The 21,859-nt window shown below is 38.0% G+C and overlaps 2 protein-coding genes across 3 annotated transcripts in view; one reads left to right on the forward strand and one right to left on the reverse strand.

The window, feature by feature from the left end:
* The window catches only part of LOC136833568 (trypsin-like), an 11,952-nt gene extending 9,735 nt beyond the window's left edge, over positions 1-2,217 (reverse strand). Inside the window, exon 1 of one of the 2 annotated variants that reach the window (XM_067095777.1) lies at positions 2,063-2,200. In XM_067095777.1, coding sequence (XP_066951878.1) covers positions 2,063-2,126 — 64 coding nt within the window. In that variant the 5' untranslated portion in view covers positions 2,127-2,200. Of the gene's footprint in view, positions 1-2,062 lie in introns of both variants that reach the window. The other variant, XM_067095775.1, reaches the window with a different exon arrangement.
* Positions 2,218-13,185: 10,968 nt separating this feature from the next.
* The window catches only part of LOC136833464 (zinc finger protein 883-like), a 38,657-nt gene continuing 29,983 nt past the window's right edge, over positions 13,186-21,859 (forward strand). The window contains exon 1 of the mRNA XM_067095657.1: positions 13,186-13,294. The gene's annotated coding sequence lies outside the window, so the exon portion shown is untranslated. The remainder of the gene's footprint in view (positions 13,295-21,859) is intronic.

Genomic DNA, 21,859 nt, shown 5'->3' on the forward strand with positions numbered 1-21,859 from the left:
TACATTGAGGAGATATGAGTAACCCGCTAGATACAGCGATCATTTTTTTCTTTTTAACTGATAAGTATCGAATTCTGGGCACGTTACTGATGTTTAATTTTCAGAACAAAGTTGAAAAAATAGAAATATTTTGTGACGAGGAACAATTACAAATATTGAAATGTGGCCTTTTGCTTCAACCTGTACAATGCTAAAATACTTGAAATGTGTTCAGCTTACGTCTCTCACACCCTGTACCATATTGTTTTTTGGACTGTCAGTGTGGTTTCAGTATGTCTAGACCTACCGGGTTCTGCTTCTGTTTACAGAATTATAACCATGATCTCAGTGGAAATTCAGAGAATCTTGTCTTCGGCAGTCTGCCACAGAACTGTGTTAGCCAAACGTGTTTTTTTTTTTTTACTTCGGTCCTTACATCTATTAACTCATTTCTAGCATGCTGTTTGGTCATATTACACTTGTTGTTACTAATGGCACAAAATCTACCTCTTTCTACATTTCTAGTGATATTTCTTGCGTTCCTTCGACCACTTATTGCTTCCATTTTTTCAATGATTTTCAGTCAGCATGTTCCATAATCTTGTTTTGGCTGATGATCTAATCATCTACACTTCTACCTTCATCTTTCGGCTCTTTTTTTCTGCAGATACTCAGTCTTAAATAACAATATTATCATCCATCAACTCTGATGGTTAGAGCATATATATAATCTATAATAATATCCGAGTGGATCGTGTTTGTCCTCCCCCGGGTAACAGTAGGGGAGACATGGCACAGCCACCCACCCACCCCCTGCAAACCGGCTTGTCCACATCGGGTTGCGGGGGCGGGGTAGATTGGGGAACGGGAAGGTAGAGGAGACATCCACCCTCCTCCTGAAAACCTGTTTGTCCGCCCCGGATGGGGGCGGGTTAGGTAGGGGATTGGGAGAGTAGGGGAGACAACAACGCCAGGTTTCAGTCTCGCGCGCCAAAAAAGCTCGTTTCTTAATAATCATTTAGGCTCAAAACTTCCCCATAAAACTTCTACCGATCTATTTCTCTGCTTACTTTCCCTTCCACCCCATCATTTGGTAACAAATTAATCCCTCCTCTTTCCTTCAATAGCATACTGGATATTCAAGATGCTTTGACCTAGTCTAAGGAACATCACGTAATTTGAATTGCCAGATCAACATGTGAAAATCTAAATAATCATCTGAATGGCACGAATTCTTTTCCTTGACCACATGTTAAAAGCTTATTTTATACCGATCCATTTTAGTTGGGAATATTGTATCGTATGTATTGGAGCCTTACCTTTCCTTCACTAATTTGGTTGGATGCACCGAGTCTACAGGGCAACATTAGGCTTCTTATTCCCTCAATACCTTTGGTTGGATGCACCGAGTCCACAGGGCAACATTAGGCTTCTTATTCCCTCAATACCTTATCGTCACTTACGGTCCGCCATTGTGCCGGAGTTCGCGCTGGCAAAAGGCCAGTTAATTCAAGTCACCCTGTCTTTTCTTCTCTTTCTGGACAGTTCTGAATCAAAGGAATTAGTCTGAAAAAAAACCTGCCATCACCCCTTTCCTAAATTCTCTTCATTAAAGCGCCCCCGGCCCCCCCTCTCCTCTCTCTCTCTCTCTCTCTCTCTCTCTCTCTCTCTCTCTCTTTTATTGTTGATATTTCTGCCACTGTTCCACTGAGCTGGTAGCAGTTCTCCCTTAATCCAGCTAACCAGATAAGACCAGCATGCGCCTCTTCCCACATTTATTGCGAGAAGAACAACAAATTCTTATTGGGAGACTTTCCTTCCACCACCAAACGACGGATTTTTATCCAGTCTTTGATTTTACCTCATTCCTACAGCCATGTTTATTTCAAATTGTCATTTTCCTTCGGATTTTTCTTTCTTTCATGCCTAGGTAGACAAGAGCACTGTTCCCAGACGCCCTCCTTCCCCCAACACCCCACTCCCCCAAAAATGCAACTGCACGGAATAAGTATCCTACAGAGTATAGACAGTCCATGTCCGTAGCGGAATACATCTATCAATAGAACAATGACTTTGAGCTTACCTTGGGCTCGAGCGACTCCGACAGTGAACCAAAGTATAAGGTGCAAGTAGGGAAGCTGATACATGATTTGCTATGAAGATACAGGGATGGAGTAAATATCTCACTTCTCTGTAGAGTCGCTTTCATGTCAATGAAGTTCAATGGCTCTTGTTGCTTCTTATATGCCAAAGTCTTCGAAGCAAGTTGCCAGCGTTCAGCGGATTATCTTCTAGAAACTATAACCGAACAGAAAAATCTTACCATTTATCAGCATAACAACCAGTGTCAATAATGCTAAAATAGGCATATATTTATAAAGTGCCAAAGTTAAATGAACCGAAGAAAATACGAGTTATTACGAAACGAAAGATTAAGAGATGAGAACGAAACCGAATGGAGAAAATTTCAGCCCTAGAAACCCAAACTATAGACTCTAGTGGTTGCATTACGGTGCACAAGTAGCGGAAATGCACGACTTGGCGATATCTGGAAAACCCTTAGACTGCTGAGCTCATTTCATTTTGAGAGTGATGTTATTAACTCAGTATTCGATTTTTCACTGATCTAAACAGTCAGTGTCTCTGAAGCAGTCAGAAATCTTTCTTGAAAGGTTTATCTTTATTAAATTTGATGGTGCTCTCTCTCTCTCTCTCTCTCTCTCTCTCTCTCTCTCTCTCTCTCTCTCTCTCTCTCTCTGTATACAACTACATATACGTTGAAATATATATATATGTATATATATATATATATATATATATATATATATGTATATGTGTATGTTTGTATGCATGTATGTATACATATCACAAATGAATAGTGCTGTTAGTTACTGGAGTCATGATGGTGATTAGCACAGTTGCTACTCCACTTGAAATTTCCCCAACCTACACGCACAAATACACAGACACACACACACACAGACACACACACACACACACACATATATATATATATATATATATATATATATATATATATATATATATATATATATATATATATATATATATATATATATATATATATATATATTCGTCGTTTAGCAATTGTTCTAACTTGTTCTCGTAGTCTATGGCATCCATTACTACAACCGCCCCCTTTGTCTGCCTTACAAATATAATATATATATATATATATATATATATATATATATATATATATATATATATATATATATATATATATATATATATATATATACATATACATATACAGTATATATATATGTGTGTGTGTGTGTATTTATTTACTTATTATTGATATACTGATGAACTTTTCTCCTCCAAGAAAACTGAGACCTAACAAAAATGCGAAATGAAACAGAAACCTCAGTTTCTTGAATGTCGATGAATTTTATTAGATAAATCAAGCTCTTGTGAAACTTTTTGTTTTCTTTACCATTTTTAAAATTGAAGACGCTACCCAAATAAATAGATGTACAAGTATACAACATGAATATGAAAGGCTAAGAAACAAAAGAGATAAAGGTGCATAACCCTTAGATCATAGAACATCAAGTGTTCATTTGCAAAATAACGTAGATAAATCATAGGTTATGCAGAATAAGACTAGAAAATCAAGTTGAGAAAAAATGCAAAGAAAGTCGAGGCAGTGATTGGTTTCTTAGTGCTTAAATGAAGAGAGGGTATCTTACGATTACCTCATGAATAATTTCACCTCGTCGAGACACTATCTTGTTCATGGAAAATATTCTAACGGATTAATTAATTTCTCGGATGGTATTTATTTTCTTTCTCTCGTCTTTGCTCTCTCTCTCTCTCTCTCTCTCTCTCTCTCTCTCTCTCTTTCTCTCTCTCTCTTTCCACCTCAGATGCAACTGACAACGGTTGACTAATGACTGGACACTTATTTACTACTAAGGTCAACAGAGGCACACTGGATTTTAGGGATCGCTCCAGTTCCTCGTTGGACAAATCGGTAGAATTCTCGGCTAGCACTCTGCTAGGCCGGAGTTCGAGTCTCTGGCCGGCCAATGAAGAATGAGAGGAATTTATTTCTGGTGATAGAAATTCATTTCTCGGTATAGTGTGGTTCGGATTCCACAATAAGCTGCAGGTCCCGTTGCTAGGTAACCAACTTGCTCTTAGCCACGTAAAATAAGTCTAATCCTTCAGGACAGCCCTAGGAGAGCTGTTAATCAGCTCAGTGGTCTGGTTAAACTAAGGTATACTTAGGGATCGCTCCGTGTCCCCCTACGTGTCTCTCGGGAACCGAACGTTGGTCCCCAAGTTCATGAGCTGGGCAAGGTCCAGCCTTGGAGCTGAGTGCGAGGGGGACACTTGCGATGATTAATGAACAGTTTCAACTGTGACTTAAGGGATAAGAAATTCCCTTAGAATTTCCTAAAAGTATAAAGATTGCAGCTCAAAATGGAATCAAGAGTTTACAAAGCTTTGTTTGCTAAGTAAAGAAAACCTGTTATAGGGATATTATATAAATGTGGGCGAATGCACATGGGAGTTGTACGGTAAAGAAAGCTCGAATCCTTTTACTAATGCAGAAATTCTTTGGTTTAATAGTCACCATCCACATTTGTTTTCTAACCACCTACTACGATATGAGCAACATTTAACTTGTAAATGTACCGTATCTAGAATTTCCCATTACCTCATATTGTATTCTGTGAGAACGCCAGCAGTATTATTCAACGCCCTTGCATCATTTTCCCGGCATAAAGATAATGGGAGAATATGACAATAATCCTCTTCCTTGTTTCTTGATACCTGAACTTCCGGAATGATTGCTGGTCTGTTTCTATATACATGCATGCGTCTATATAACAAAGAATCTTAGGAGGCATGTGCCTTAAATATGACATAGCATAGATAACCCGCTAGCTCTGCATTTCTCAAAATTTACAAGTTGACAAAGAAACAGATGAACCTGCTTCGTGCTGAGGATGTGGTGGGGCTTACTGGATCATCGTTATGGGACGACGCCGTCGGAGAGATAGTAGGAAAATACGAGGAACTGTTAGGCAGAACACGTAGGGAGGACATTTATCTTGGAGCAATTATCCGTCCAAAGTTTCCTCCATCACAGAAAGGTGGCACTTAAAATCTTCAAAAAATACACGAAAAACGTGCCCAATCTTTATTGGGGAAAGAAAATATTCAGATCTTTCCTAGATAGTGACCCCCAAAGGTTTTCGGAGGTCGTTGTCTAGGACTAATATATCTTGGGATCATTATCTTTATAACATTTACAGTCTTTTGTTTATGTTTTTACGAAAATCCCCAACGGGCTTGTACTAAACGCTGCGCAAACATGGATACTCGTATATACCGTGTTAAAACCCCTAGGGTTTACTATCTAGGAAAGATCCTAGATTCTTCATTGGCACGAAATACTATTGCACAAACAGAAGAAAAAATCAGATCATTGCTAAGAATTACTAATGAAGAGGATTAGACGCAAAGCATTCAAACGTCCTTGTGCTTATCAAGATGTTAAAGAACTAGCTCGCCCTTCAAACATCCTGTTCACACGAGAGAGCAAAACACAGACCAAACTGTGCAGCACATCAGCTCGGGAAATCCTGCTTGGAGAGGGACATATGCCATACAGAAGCTAGCCGGTGGTTGACGTCACGTAACCTTCAAATACACAGAACAGGGGGAGGCTACGAATGGTAATTAAGCTAATAGGAAGACAATGGTTCGCCTAATTCCCCAAGGGGATTTATGCTGGGTTCCTAGGTAGTACATTTGTATTGTCAATATTACACATGCATTCAATATTTTTACATAATCTATAATCCGTGTCTGAGGTAGCGTACATTGTTCTGTTCACTTATAGCTTTGTAAATACAGATATGTGTAGTGCGTAAGAAACACAAGAAAGCTAAAAGATAGATCGCTATGTTTACGACGGACAAGGAGACAAAGCGTAAAATAAAATAATCACAGAGAAGAAGGTAGCGGGACAAAATTCTATGCAGACATTCATATAATAATTCCTGCAAACTACAATCTTCACCTGATGTGTCACCACCTTGGCAAATGATATAATGAATTTAGCTTTATTTAACGGACAGAAAAACGATGAAAAAAATCGTGGATAAATTACGTGTTCTACGTAGGAACAAATTAATAGCAAGTGCCCTCTAATCAGAGAATGGACAGGAAATTCCATAGTTTTTTAACTCCTATCAAGGCCAAATCTTATGGGGTAGTTCTTAGAATAACTATTTAGGATTATGATAATGTTTCACTGTTACCTCAACTGACAAAAAATGTAAATAACAATAAGCGCAAACAAGTTCCTGTCGTAGAATTAACATATATAACTGTCTTCGCATATGAAGTAAATAATATTAGTTTTCTTGGTTCAAAAGAATCTGTAAAGCTACTCTGAAGCTGGAATTCCTTTTTTATCTTAACAAATGGAACTATGTTTTGTCTTTTCATCTTACAAGTATTATTTATGTCTTATTATTATTATTGTATATATATATATATATATATATATATATATATATATATATATACATATATATATATATATATATATATATATATATTTATATATATTTCTTTATTTCTCCTTATGATATCCTTTACTTTTATTATTATTATCATTCAGAAGATGAACCCATTTCATATGGAACAAGCCCACAGGGGCCAATGACTTGAAATTCAAGCTTCCAAACAATATGGTGTTCAGTAGGAAGAGATCTCACTTGTTAAGAATAAGAAATAAATTAATAATTAATAAATAGATAAAAATATATCGAAATTCAGGGAGAATAGCATCAGGGTAGTGCTGCATTGCATCTTCACTTGAACTTTTAAAGCTCCAACTGCACGACATTCTCAGGGAGACTGTTCCTCAGTCCTTTTAGTACATATGAACAACCTTTTCTTTGGAAACTTCGATCCAGGTTTGAAGGATGAGCATAGCGGTCCACACCATGGCTAATAATCTCTTGAACGCCTGAACGCACTGTGAGCAAGAGCAAGCGCCGGCATAGGGTTTAGGGCCAGCTCTAAAACCTCCTCTTTAGATCCTTGCTTGTAAGTTAATGGTCTTCTGGGCTTATTCCATAAGAATGTGTGTTCTTGTTTAAGCATGATAATAAAGCTAACGAGACCAAGAGTCTTTCAGCAGTACAATAATACCAAGCACTATTTTCTGAAATGTCTGTTGTCCATATGCTGAAGTGAATAAGAAGCCTAGTATGGAAAGCTAGACTCGGCCCAAACTACCGAGACAAAATAATAGACAATAAATAAATGAATAAGTAAATACCGTATATAGGTACACACACACACACACACACACACACACACACACACACATATATATATATATATATATATATATATATATATATATATACACACACACACATACACATGTATGTGTATTTATATATATAGACGTGCTCCTTAGATACCCCTTAAGTAGACCCACAAGTTCAGTTCTTATCATGACTACTTGTAGGATGGTTGAATGTACATTATGCACTCTGGTTAGCAAATAGGATTCCATTATTTCCTCCATAATATTACAGTTATCAACGCCCTAACAAGGAGCTGTATCCCCCAACAGAAATTCCATACTATTGCCAAGCACATGAGGTAACTCCAAGAAAACAGTACCACTGACACATCCAACAGGCCTCAAGAAAATTACTGTATTTCTTATACATCGCTCATGTTGCACGTGAACTAGAGCATTTCACAATCACAGTACAACCGTCTCTACTCATAATACCGAAACTACCTGGGTTTTACGTCGTGGGATAATTTATGAGTCAGGTTCTGTCCTTGGACAGAGTAATAACTGTGACGAGTTGCATCGTTGACTTTCAAAGGCTATCAAGTGGACAGTGATCCCAGTTAAGTGTCGAAAATAAATTCAATCTTCGACCACCATAGCCTTTCACTTTTCGTCTGGAGAGGTGCATTGCAGTTGCAAAATCACAAAATAAACAAATAATAAACAGTCGTCACATAATTATTTCAAGTTATTGTCCCATGTGGTATGGACAAAAGGGCATAATTTGACGCATAGTGATCGTCAATTTTCAAGGGGCTGATCTGTCATGACTTGAGGAGTGAAGTCCTTTAACACACTTTTCTTGCGGATCCGAACATATTCTGGACACCAATGCCTGTCCAAGGCCTCTGTACCACAAAAGAATAAATAAAACAGTAAAAACTAGCAAAAAATTTATCTTAAGAATTGTATTCCACGTATCCGTTTCATAGAACGGAACAAAACCCCATTGCGTTAATGTTGCAAAGAAACCAGTCCAGGAAAAAATGCACTCAGTCTCCTTCTGGAAAAAATAATATATCGTGACGAGTTACCAATGAATGCAAGAAATTCTCGACGGTTAATGTAGACAGTGACATGAAACTCATGTATATAGGCATTAAGAATAAAAAAAAAAAAAGCAAAAAGGGAATCCCGAGCCGTGAATGCGAACAATAATCAACCAACAACTATGGGGACAATACATACTAAGTTATGTCTAACCTGTGGATCATATCTCTTTACTGAACATTAGAATATATGTTCTATACATGCTTTAAGTCAGAATACGAAAATATGAGAAGGCAAAATTATTCTAAACCGCTACTTCTAGCATTGCTAAGAACAAATATACAAATGCAGTTTTTACTAAAGTTTTGGGTACGACACCATTGTTCAGATGGAAGGTAGACTTTTCTGTGATTAAAGAAACCATTGTTTGCATAGTTCTCTGAACACCTCGTTGTTCATGCACATTGTTTGTTTGTTTTTCACTTCTACAAACCAGATGTATGGTAACCCGAATGAGGCTGCATGTCATTTTTACCATAGTTGATAGTAACTTCCTACAACAATGTAATTTCGTCAATTGGTACTATCGATCAAGGGTAGCAATTGCCATGTTATGAAAGATCCACGGGTTACTATTACATGAATGGTTGAGATAAGCTTAGGTTTTATGCTTCAGCGTAAGGAATCTTGCACTAAGGCATCTTGCATTGCGGCGTTATGTAACATATCTTGCACTTACGAATGAGACAAACATGACAGTCCCTTTCTTTTCTTAAAAAATATTTTCAACCTTTGATTTCTTTTCAGTTCATTGTTTCTATCAGGGAAACAGCTTTATCTGTAATCGCATAAACAGCTAAGAAAATTCTGGTAACACAGCAACAATCGTTTATACGCATCATGAACTATAGAAACAACGACTTTGAAACGGTAAGGTGAACATTTTCTAAATTAATTCTTGACAGCAATTATGTGTTTTGCAGGTGTTCAAAGTACGAGTTATATCTTGAGCCCTGGAAACTGATAGAAAAATAACGAATAATTCTTAGTATCTTTTCTAACATATCAAATTGCTTTCTCTGAGATACCTTTAGAATTTATGTGCAAGAAAATTGAATATTTTTTATAACTGTCAGTGCTGCGGAATTGTTTACAAAAGGTAGGGGTAACTTATAGTTTTCTATGAGATTATAATCTTGCTGAAAGAAAACGAGAATTCAGTTAGGACGGGCTCAAATATATAAAAGTAACTCGTAATATCATTTATCATGTAGTATGCTTAATTTAGCTAGCTTACATGCACATATTTCGTGTTACTTCAGAACTTCAAGACACTCATAAATGAAATCGAAAAAAACTGAAGACTACTATACCTCCCCCCCTGGTTTCGGTATAGGCTAACTGCCTGTTTACATGCAAAATGGGGAAAAGGGGTGAACGTGAAAAAATAATCAAAAGACGTAACTATCATAAACGTAAGTAAAAGACATAAACACAAACAAAAACAAATCAAACAAATTTTGCAAATATTCCGGTCGGCGCTACCGAGAACCAGGCCGCGGTAGTAGTGTTTAGTTTTACTATAAAATCGAGTCATGTGTAACATTAATATAGATGAATGAAAGTGTGCGCTAGCAATTGTGCGTATATCATGTCAATTGTAATTTTCTTTTATTTTTATATAAAAGTCATTAATCTAAAACTTAGGTGGCACTCAGCAAGGTCAATAAATTATTTATTTTTATTTATGAAAAATGAGCTGCTTCCAAAAACAAGTCAATTTTTATGTCCTGGATTTTTCAACAAATGTCACACAGTAACAAAATGAATGGAAGATAGTTGTTCAAATATTTTTAGTAGAATTTATCTGGTATTAGCAGTACGTGAGTAAACATAACCACTGATACGGTCACAATGATTAACTAAAGAAAAAGGAGTTGGTCGTGTGAGAAAAAAAAATTTGAAGGCTGTACAAGTTTTAACAATTAAAATGGTTCAAAACATGCAGAGATTCAAAAGAGATTAACCCATTAAAAATGAAAAATTTAAAATCCTGGTTGACTATTAGTAGCAAAACCCAACATTTTGTTCTTAAAATAACGTTTTTCTTGTAGCCAACATGCACCACATTCGTAGAAAGCCTAGTCTCACGTATTCAGGCTTGGTGTATAATACGTCAGACGAACTTGAAGATGAAGAACTCGCATTCATTCCTTTAAAAGATTGTTCTAATGTCATCCTCATCTTGGTATAAGTACAGGAGATTTGACAAAAGGAGATTCCTTTCTGCTACCTACTAATAAGGCGATTCAATGTACGTAGCCTACTACATGATTTACTTTTACTGTGAGCTAACAAATCATGAAGACGCTTTTTTTTCCCCGCTACCTCATGTTTGGTCTACACTATAGTCATACACAATTAGACTGCATTATTTCCTTTGTTTATATGTCCTAGAGGACATTGACTCCTTATAATGTAGTACCCGCTCACTGTAGACTTTATTTAGAATGTGCAAGTCAGTTTATGGTCCACATTCTTGAAGAAGAAATTTACTGATTCTGATATTGAATAGCTTGGGTTAGAGTCAAAAATTAAAATAAACAGTCTGACATGATCTTAGATGAAGTAAAGCTAAAGACGTTAAAATTATAAATAACAAGGAATTCAATGTCAGTTTAAATAATGTAATAGCAGTATGAAAGAGAAAAGCTATAAAGTAAAACTGTTTCAAGTTAAATAGCTCTGCACCTACACGAACACTGTAGTGCGTCCGCGACTTTGTTTGTAGATCGAGCGCTTAGGAATCAAGAATCAACCAACACTTTACACAAACAACACATCCATTTGGATTGGAGCTTGCCTAGCAATCCATTTCATAATGTTCTCTTAATGTTGAAATTGACTGCTTATAGCACTACATGACTGCATAAGAATAAGAATATTGTTATAAACGATTTCAGGGCATTTTCTGAGAGTGACGAGTTCTTTTTAAGAATGCGATATTTCTAGCCATTTAGAGGGGTTAATGTATTACGACTTTCAGGGAGAAGAATATTTTCGTTTTTTTAGTTACTTTTAACAAGAGATTTGTCTTCCATAGATAAGGCACAAGCATTCGAAGCCGAAAATGAAACAGCAAAATTATCGATAATCGGAAGCTCTCTTCGGAGGGACCATACTTACCCGTTGATTCATACCATTGATTACAAATAAGAAAAAAAATGAAGAAAATAGCAAGTGAAAACATTACATCCAAACTGAGGTCAAAATGGGAAACAGAAGATCAAAGTACATCTGAAATACATAAAAAGGATTTTGTGATTCTTCATTCAGTTCCTTAAGCCACCCATTGCACGAAAAATCGCTAATCATTTTTTCAATGACAAATTACTGGATTCGTGAATCTTTCAGCTCCATGAGAGTAAGATTGGATGATATCGAGAGCATCAGTAACTTCAGCTTTAAAGTTTATAGTTGGAGACCCACCGTTTTTGTTGTCAAAGTTTATAGTGGCATTGTTTTTATAAATATTTTCTTTATTTTTCTGTTTATCTACAAGTTTCCCTATCGTTTAATTCTTTACCTATTTATTGACTGATCTTGGTTGTGTATGCTCATTTGCCTGGCTCAGTTAGTTTGTATATAGTTATAAACATACACAGTTACGCTTGATGTGGAATATGACTTAAGAAGATCTCTCATATTTCGATTTCATATTTTTTTTATCAATTTACTTATCTTTTCCCGCAAACATTTTTGTTTAAGTACCTGCCTGATGCTTATACCGCTTATAATTTATGATCTTATTTCTACGATTTAGCTCTAACTAATTAAATATACAAGAGAATATCCTTATGCATATAACCTAATGCATGCTCATTTAATATCTCTTCTTCTTCTTCTTCAGTAGGCTACATTTCATGCAACTCTTGTTTCTAATTATATTATATATATATATATATATATATATATATATATATATATATATATATATATATATATATATATATATATATATATATGTGTGTGTGTGTGTGTGTGTGTGTGTGTGTGTGTGTGTGTGTGTGTGTGTGTGTGTGTGTGTCTGTATGTTTGATTATAATTAAGGAGACTACTGAAAGGGGCAACCGATGGCCTGATCAAGTCCAGGACTGATAGCAACATAAAACAGAAAGAGGAGGAAAATGTTTGGAGTCTGGTCTTGGAAGATGCTATAGAAAGAAAGAAGACAGGCACTGAGCCGGGCAATCCAAAGTCTGTTGACGATTTCCATAAACTAAATACGAGAATTGGTGGACTGGTGAGTATTACAAGGTTGCCTAAGAGGAAATTGGGCTCTCCTCCAACTCGAGGAAACAGTGACCAAAGGTGTAGCTTTAGGAAGAAATCACAGAGGACTTCTTCAGAGAAAAAAGAGCAAAGTTGAGAGATCTTGTGAAACAGGGTCTAGATTAGAGGTAGTTGTTGGATCATTGATTATGCCAATTATCTTTAATTTAATTCGGTTAAAAACGGTTACCGAAAAATAAATCAATATTCCACAGAGGGACGGATAACGCAGTAGGCTATAGTGCTCCAGTGATTGGGGTGAGATGGAAAAACCTACGTTTTTCCCTCTCATCCAGTGATTGCCATGTCGTTGGAAATGCTCCTGGAAGTAATTTCCAAAGAAGTTTCACCAAATTTGCTTCGTATATGTTAACAAAATCTACTTTATATCACAAAGGTGCCAGACTGTTCTAACATTTAAAACAAAATTATTTGCTTTGTTTCTTAGCAAACAAACACGAAGGAATGATACAGATACCCACGGGGAGCACCGTAGGCTTGGCGCTCCGAACCGAACCGTAGAGAGTGTGCCATCTATCGTCGGATAGTGGAACTACTCGATGTAAACAAAGCTAGAAATATCGACCGGAGAATATACAGACCTTTTGCCTTACTATCCGGTGCCTCGTAAGCCTAATTTTATAATTTTATTTATGTTTAAGGCTAATTCTTCTAAAGATATTGGTGTTTCTTCGTAGAAATGTTAATTTTGTATTAGTCTGTGATGTTAAACTCTCTCTATAAGCCAGTATAGGCTGGGATAGCAAGCTAAATGCTAGGCATAAAATTTCAAGTTGATTTCTTTGAATTCTAGTATTCAGTATCGTTTGGTTATTTACAGTTATGATAATCATATCCATACTCATTTGAATGTTACAGCTTACAGTACTGCAGGCATAGGTGTAAAATTTTAAGTCCGATGATTATTTACGGTGAGTTAACCTAGCCTTTTGCGAGACTGAATCGGGCCAGCCCTCCCCGCCCCATTGGATAGCTTAAGAGCCCGTGAGGGGTTAGTGTAAGGATAAATAAAGCCAGCGTAAGCCATCTAGCCAAGCTTACCCTAAGAGATTAAGGTAAATTTTTAATATAGTACAGGTCACACTCTCACGAACACAGTGTTTAGTACCAACCGGATGGGGATGAACACTGAAGCATAAAAGATGACCTAAATGTCTTAGCCTAGTAACTGTAAATCTCTACAATAGATTTTAGTATGATTTACTTATTAACCTTATTAAGGAAACTGAAGAACACAGTATAAAAACACTAATGTCGAGTAGCTTCCTGATATTGAGTAAGGTAATACCGGGAATTTTTGTACAAAGTTACAGGCTTAGTAGCATGTCAGTGAAAATACTAATGCCATTAAAGCCTATTGGAAGGCTTAACCTATGCAAATCTTTTACACTTCCCAAAATACTCTACGCCTAGTTTCCCATATAAGATATACGGGGACATTCAGTATCCTGTGTTATCATCATTACCTATGTATAAGTTGATGAGTTCCAGTAAGATTTAGGACATTTTTCTTCTCTGTAAAGAGAAATCACCAGTAGCCTAGTAGGCATATGATAGTTGATGTTTTATAATCATTATAAATTTATTTTTTTCTTTTACCTTTGGACACCATTTTCAGCGATTAGCCTACCCATCTTGTCTGCAGTGACTTTTATTCCCATCTGTGCTGTTTGGTGTATCTTGTGACACCAACATTCAGTTGAGCATGTGCAGCACTATATAATTTGTTCTAGAACACTTATTCATTTAATATTATTTGATTCTTGTTCAATGGTGGTGTACATGATGGTGTCATGACTTTATCAGTCCAATTTTTAGTCAAGGCTTTAAAAGTATGTTACTGCCTCTTTGTTCCTGAAGTAAGTGAAATATGGTTTTTATTATAGTTTTCTGTGATTGAAAAATTTTATATTTTTTTCCATTGAATACTTCATTAATCTGTCAAGTGAAGCTGAAAAATCTTACCTTCAGGATCAGGTTAAGGAAAGTAGAACCTGGCATGCTAAGTAAGGGTAGGTTTGGATGTTGTATATCACTGGTATTTACTCATTTTCAGTCAACTGTTCATCCAAAAACTCTACTGTCTCACTGGAAGCTCTCATTACTGCTTGATAGAGGATGGTTGTACTGAATTAACCAAGCATTTCCATTGAAAATTAATGTAAAATTCAACAGAATCACATGAAAAACTATCAGAAAAACCATAATTCACCAGTTTTAGAATAACCAGTAACAAAGTGAATATTTTCCATAAAAAGGGTAGGGTTCTATTGTATTTTAAGTTCAAGACTAGCACAGGATTGTAGCTTAGTCCAGCAAAGGTCAGACCATTAGATAAGCTATTTGAGATTGTTAATTGAAAGTTGGTGGCTTAAATTGGCATGTTTGTATGTTCACTGTGAAGAGTACTTATGCAGTCATTATCAGTATGCACATTGGAAAACGTAGGTTTTATATAAGTAACTTACCAAGTAATTAGATAGCTATTGGTTCTCTAACCTACAGCTATGTAATTACTTGGTAAGTGTATATAAAACTTTATTTTATCATAAAAATGCCATATTTTAACACCGCTGAAGCATTTTGGTTCCTTCCTTCTAAACTTCCATTCCTCTTTTGCTGCCCCTCCTGCTCATTTTCCTTAGGCTTGGTCCAAGAGGTAGTAGGCTGGCACACATTTTCTTGACAGTGCAACCTATGCATGTGTATTAAGCTTTCCCAGGGTGCAGTCTCAGTGTGTGCTTGTGGCTTCTCATCACCTATTCTTGTCTCTTCTGATGCTTCAAGTATGGGGACTTTGGTATCCCTGGCGACTTCGTTTTTGTTATCCCTGATTCTCTTAGCCTCACCAAAAGGGATATGCTGTTTCTATGCCATTTCCTTCCACCATGAATTTCAACTCCATCGAGTCTCCTTAAGTGGTTGTGATGCTTATGGGAGATACTCATACCTTATCAAACACATGCTTTACTTCATTAACATTAACTGCTCCAACTTCATCCTATATCGTAAGTGAAAGCAAGACTGAAGGTAAGAAGAAAAGCAGGCGTATAACTTCTTCCTCCTTCTTATTGTGCTCATCTTCTTCATCATTGTCTTGTAGGAAGAAGGAGGGGAAGAAGGCTAGTAAGTCCTCCCACAAGAAGTCACTGAGGGTTGACAGCACTGTTTGCTGACTTGCATGTGGGACTCTTGACTTAGGTAGTCTTGACTTTGGATTATGTACATATGCTCATGACCCACTGCCCTCCCATCAACATGCATGATGTTTCTGGTTAGCCCATCCAGAACTCTCAGTTTACAAGCACGTGGTAGCACTAGTTTGTGGTATATTTTGAAACACAAGAACTGTCTGATCTGTGGATCACAAAGTTATTCATTCCCCAGAGACTTCGACACCACATGAGGTCAATGAAGTAGAGTTGGTCAACATGGCCTCCTTGAGGCATCTTCTTGACTCGACTTATGGTTGAACATGCTGACTGATTTCACCATCCTTGGTGTCTCCTCATCTGCAGATGTGATAGCGAAGTTCCAGGCTTGGTGTTGGAAAGAAGGCTCTGACTCTTGTCTAACATCAGAGTGCAAACCTGTGGGTAAACTTCTGACAAGAAGTCTTTGTGTCCAAACTCTTTTCAAGACAGGTTTCAGCCGAACAAATCGATCTTGCGCTAAAAGTTAAGTATAGCTTAGTTTAACCAGACCACTGAGCTGATTAACAGCTCTCCTAGGGCTGGCCCGAAGGATTAGATTTATTTTACGTGGCTAAGAACCAATTGATTACCTAGCAACGGGCCTACAGCTTATTGTGGAATCCAAACCACATTATAGTGAGAAATGAAATTCTATCACCAGAAATAAATTCCTCTTATTCTTCATTGGCCAGTTGGAGATTCGAACTCGCGGCCAACAGAGTGGTAGCTGAGAACGGAACCCGCTCGCCCAACGAGAAACTCTCGATCTTGTGCTCCTCTTTATGCTTTTCAAGAGGAGTGTTAAGATATCAGGAAAGAAGAGGTGTTCTGATAGCCTGATTGGGCTGTGAAGAGCACTGTAGCCAAGTTTTCAGGGGCGACTGCACCTTCAGAGTTTGGTATAGAGAGGCTCAGGCCTCCACGAAACTGACAAGATATCCCAATGTCCTGTTCTTCAAGAAATGGCCAGGAGTCTTCCCTTATGCTCCATTTGAAGGGGAAGAAAGAGCGAGGATGCTGAGTTGGACTGTTCCCCCTCTCCAGTTGCTGTAAGTAGGGGGATGCCTGTTGTGCCACTGGGCAATTTGGCAACGTCAAGATGGTTACAAACTACCTTTCAAGGACCACCCTCCCCTCTCTTTGACACCAGTCCCATTTCTAGCCTACTCTCCAGTATCACTCAAAGATGTGTTGCCATCTGCAAGTGTAGGGGATGGTGCTGAAAGAGGAATGGGCTGTAAGTCATTGATAACCCATCTCCAGGCTTCTATGGCTGATTCTTCCTTGTAAAGTAGTCAGCTGTGGACTGGAGACTAATCAATCTCTATCCATTGAACAAGTTTGTTTGGTAGACTTGGTTCAAGATGGAAATGATGCATTCCATGCTGGATTCCATCACTGATGACAACTTTCAGTGGTTTGCTTCAGACTGGGACTGCCCATTCAGGTATTCATGTAAGTGTTCACTTTGGTGTCAGCTTGGGCCCACTCACACAAGATACAACAACCTTCACATTATCTCAATGACTTATTGGTTCTGTTTTCCTTGGAGGTGCAGTTGCTTTAGAACAGAGACGACCTTCTCACATTTTTTTGCAGTTTGGGGATTGCAAGACACTGGGAGAAATTGGATTTTGAGCCCAAGCAACAGGCAAAATACTTGGGAATGCTGATAGATACAGCAGAAGTGAGTTTTTCCATTGTGATGTATTGTCTTTTTCCTGCACATGCATACTACCTACAGGCAGCCCTCATAGAGCTTTGGAGTGCAGCCCTGTGATACAGTTAGCTTCATATCCAACTAAAATTGGTAGAAGAGCATGTATAGTTATGGTTTGTATACTCATTGGTACATGCTGTATTGAATTACATGTGTATTTTGTCAGCATTTCTTTTTGGCTGAGTTTTTTTTAGCTTTGGGCAGTGACATGAAAGAGTAATTAATTTCAAAACATTTTTGCATGTTTCGCATGGTAAATTAGAATTATGCCAGTTTGTTACACAGATTCCAAGAACTTGGACTCATCCTAGTTAGAAGGTTCAAGTAGGTGGGAATAGCACAACAGAAAGTTCCTACATCAGGGCTTAGGACTCTTTTTGAAAAGAAATTAATCTCCAGATGTCATTGAGAGCATATTCATGAGAATCACAGTTCACTTTTTTTTTTCAGGGACCCAGTGCACAGGAAAGCCATTGGGAATCATTCATTACATACAGTTTCCAGTTCATTATACATTCCTTAAAAATTGAGGATGGTCTTTCCTTTATGTAGAAGCATTAGGAAGATGTTGGAGTTCCCTCCAGTTTCACTCTCACAAACATTTATCTGTGATTACTGTTCCTTCTATCCTTGGGATTTTTACTAATGCCTTCTATCCTTGGGATTTTTACTAATGCCTTCTTATTTGCATGGTGATTTTGTGTTACCAAAAGTCTAGAAGAGGTTCACAGCTTTAGGTAAGCTCTTCCTATGCTGCCCATAGCCAGTATTTATATGAATCCCCTGGAAAAGAGCATCCACCTTGAAAGTATTACATGTATTCCTGAACTAAGACAAGCTTATGGTTGTACACTATTCTTATAAACACGGAGGGCCAGGAAATTCAGCTCTCCTTAATTAGCAGCATTCAATCACACCATCCTGTGTAAAGCATCATAAAGAATTCCTGTCACTGATTATATAGCCTAGGAGTTGCAGTTTTGTGGCAGACTTGTATAGCAGTTTATCATTTATTCCAAGAGATTATTTTTAGCAGGTCATCTCATGAGGCCTGTTACTGATGATATGGAGTTTAAGGAAGGAAGCCCCTTGTAACTAGGCTATGCAGAAAAATTACAACTGATGTCCACAGTGTTTATCATAAGAATTTCTATCATTGTCCTAACCACTATAAACTGAGCGCGTTAAGGACTACGTTAACTAATCTTCATGTGCATTAATTAACAGATAACACTTGTGCCGGTCTCAGTTTAAGGCTTTGCAGGAACTTATGTCTTTCAAGCAGTTGTTGAATGTACTGGACTTTCATCTGCATAGATCAGTTCATGATGTAAATACAATCAGAAGAAACTCTGGACATGCACTTTGTCTGTGTCACCTCTGGAATGACATGGTCTAATTATCACTTATAACATTAGAAATTAAGTGTGAGATGACCCCTGTCTTACGTGACATTTGTAAGATTTCTCTGTCCCTGTGCTCTCCCAATATCTTTGAAAGTCTTTTCTATTAATTTTAGACTGTATTATGTTGAGAAGTATTTCCTCTACCACCACCTTAATGTCACTTTTGTGTATCTGTGCCCTATCATCGTAAGGGAAGTTGTTTCTTAATCCACTTCCATACCATCTCAGGCAAGCTGACTAAATACAAAAACCAGAGGCATCCATGTCATCCTACAGCCCATATAATGTAAGAGGTGCAGATGATAAGAAAGTTTCAGAAATGGCCATAACTTTCAGTATGCTGTGCTTGGATTATGAGCTTTTTATGAAATAAAATATAATTTAGGATAAGTAAAGCCAGTCCAAACCTTTAAATTCAGTCGGTAAATTTTAGTATATTCCAGATCCTTTGTGCTGAAGTTAAAATAATTCTGTAACAATAATAAACTGACAGAATTATATTTAACAAGGTACTTACCAAGCACTGATGAAATTATTAAAAGTCAGAAAGCTTTCTTAAGGATTAAATTAAAATATGTGAATTTGCACTAAATATGCATTGTCATAGGAAGTAGGAATTGTTAAAAATCCTTCAAAAGTTGTGGTTTGTATAAAAATTATATGGCCACAAGTAGATAACCTAATGTGTTATCTGAAGTATACCACATGAGATTGTGATACAGAGCTTAGACTCATCTGTAAGACCTGACCTAACTCTTTTTATGTTCTACTAACCCCAAGACCTAGAGACCAAAATATCAAAAGCTGTGAAAGAGCCATTGACATTGGTTCACCAGTTTACAGAAATATATTTATCAGTCTGCAGTAGAGTAGGAGTTGATATTGCATGCAAAAATGATTGTTTTATATAAGTAACTTAACAAGTAATTACTCAGCTAACGATTTATGCTTGCACAGCATCCTAAATTCAAAGTTCACAGTACACATCAGTTGCAAAGCAGGGGGTGACAGGCCCCACCCACTGCAACGGGTAGTGTGAGAGTGACTCACAGCCAACGGCATCATTCAATTGTATGCCGCGCTGCCGACAACACATCGATCTCTGCAGTCCTACCTGTTTCGCCGGTTATTTCATGTTTGCTGAAAGTTGATGAAGTATTTCGCTTTCTTGTAGGTAAAGCTGATTTTATTTTTTTGTGTTCGTCAATTCATTTAGACTTTTTGATAGTTATATATGTCTAATTCTAGTTCTTCCAGTTTTCACTATTGTAGTGAAGGCTGCAAGGTTAGGCTAACTAAACTTTGCTATGATGCACATATAATGTGCAGTAATTGTAGAGGGCAGGTGTGTTTGAGGGAGAATATGTGTAGGGAATATAAGGACTGGCATGAAAGTAAGTGGAAGGCACTTGAGTCTCATCTTAGTAAGCTTGAGAAGAATGGAAAGAGGAAGGCAGCCATTCGGGCCGAAAGTAGGGCTTCTATTAGCAGATATTCTTCACCTAAGCCTAAGTCAGACTATCACCTTGCTATTCCCTCAATTCCCGGTCACACTCTTTCTCCTGTTCTCAGCCCTCCTTCTATCATTCCACATACTCCCGTGTTTAGCTCCCATGCTTCTGACTGCATTTTGCTGCCATTGCCACCCTTGAATCCAGGATCAAATCCAAGTTTGATAAGAAGCCAAACTTAGTTGTAAGTTCAGTGTCAGAGATAGGGGTATCTCTAAAAGTCCTTATGGACAAAGTGTTTAGTGAAAAAGTGTCAAGTGAAGTGCCAGTGGAGGAGTTGGTTTCCCGTCCCATGAGTTCTCCTAGACGAAGGTCACTGTCCCGCTCCCCTAACCCAGGAGGAAGACATACCAGAGGTCCAAGGGAGGCTGGTGGGGTTTCCCCACAGGTTGCTGCCCTCTCAGTTGAGCCTGTTGCAAAATCCCAGGCTTTGACAGATTGCCACTGGAAAGGCATGATACTGGATGTGTGCTGCTTATCTTCTAGCTCAGACTCAGATTCCGATCATGGGCATCGCAGATGCTTCCTCGATTCGTCCCGGCCACTGAAAAGGCACATGGACGACACATTTTCATCATCCCCGTTGCCTGTCAAGCATCACAGGGAGGCTTTTGACAGCCCGCAACCGTCTTGCAGCTACGACGTAGATCCTTCAACATTCCCCTTGGTACAACTGCCTACACATCCATGGGATTCTCCAGTTTCATTCTCTCCTAAGAGCCCTTTTTTGGATGCCAAGCACCCGAAGCACCGCACTTAGCGCCTGTCACCTAAGATCCTGTCTCATCTCGAGTGCCCAGCGCCCTCTCCTGAGAGCCCAGTGTTGGCTCCCCTGCTCCCAGCAACAACCTCTGAGTGCCCGGTGCCATTGTCCAGGCACCCAGTACCTACTCATCATCACCCATCTATCTCTCTTGAATGCCAAGAACCCTCCTCAGAGCCAGAACACCCCTCATTGGTGCCTATCAAGAAACAGCTTTTGGAGATCATGAGCTTCATAAGAAAAGTGCCCACTTCTAAGCCTTCTCAAGATTTGTCCATCTCCGATCTCGTGAGAGGGCAAAGAGGAGATTGAACAAGAAGCTTCTCCTGCCTCATCCTATGTGGTTCTTCTTCTATTCCTGCTGGCATGTTTTCCTGCCTTTTTTGCCCCAGCTTCCCTGTCTTTGCTTGCTTCTTCCTTCCATATGAGTAGCCTTCCTGAAGATCACTCCAGGCCTCCCAAGATGGTTCTTTCTTCATCCTCCAAGAAAGCAATGAAAGAAATTGAAGACTGGCTTTTAACGAAGAGAGAGCAGGGCAAAGTGACTTTCACCCATCCTCCCTCTCATCTGGTCAAG

The sequence above is a fragment of the Macrobrachium rosenbergii genome, chromosome 51 (assembly GCF_040412425.1).
Source record: "Macrobrachium rosenbergii isolate ZJJX-2024 chromosome 51, ASM4041242v1, whole genome shotgun sequence".
Lineage (NCBI taxonomy): Eukaryota > Metazoa > Arthropoda > Malacostraca > Decapoda > Palaemonidae > Macrobrachium > Macrobrachium rosenbergii.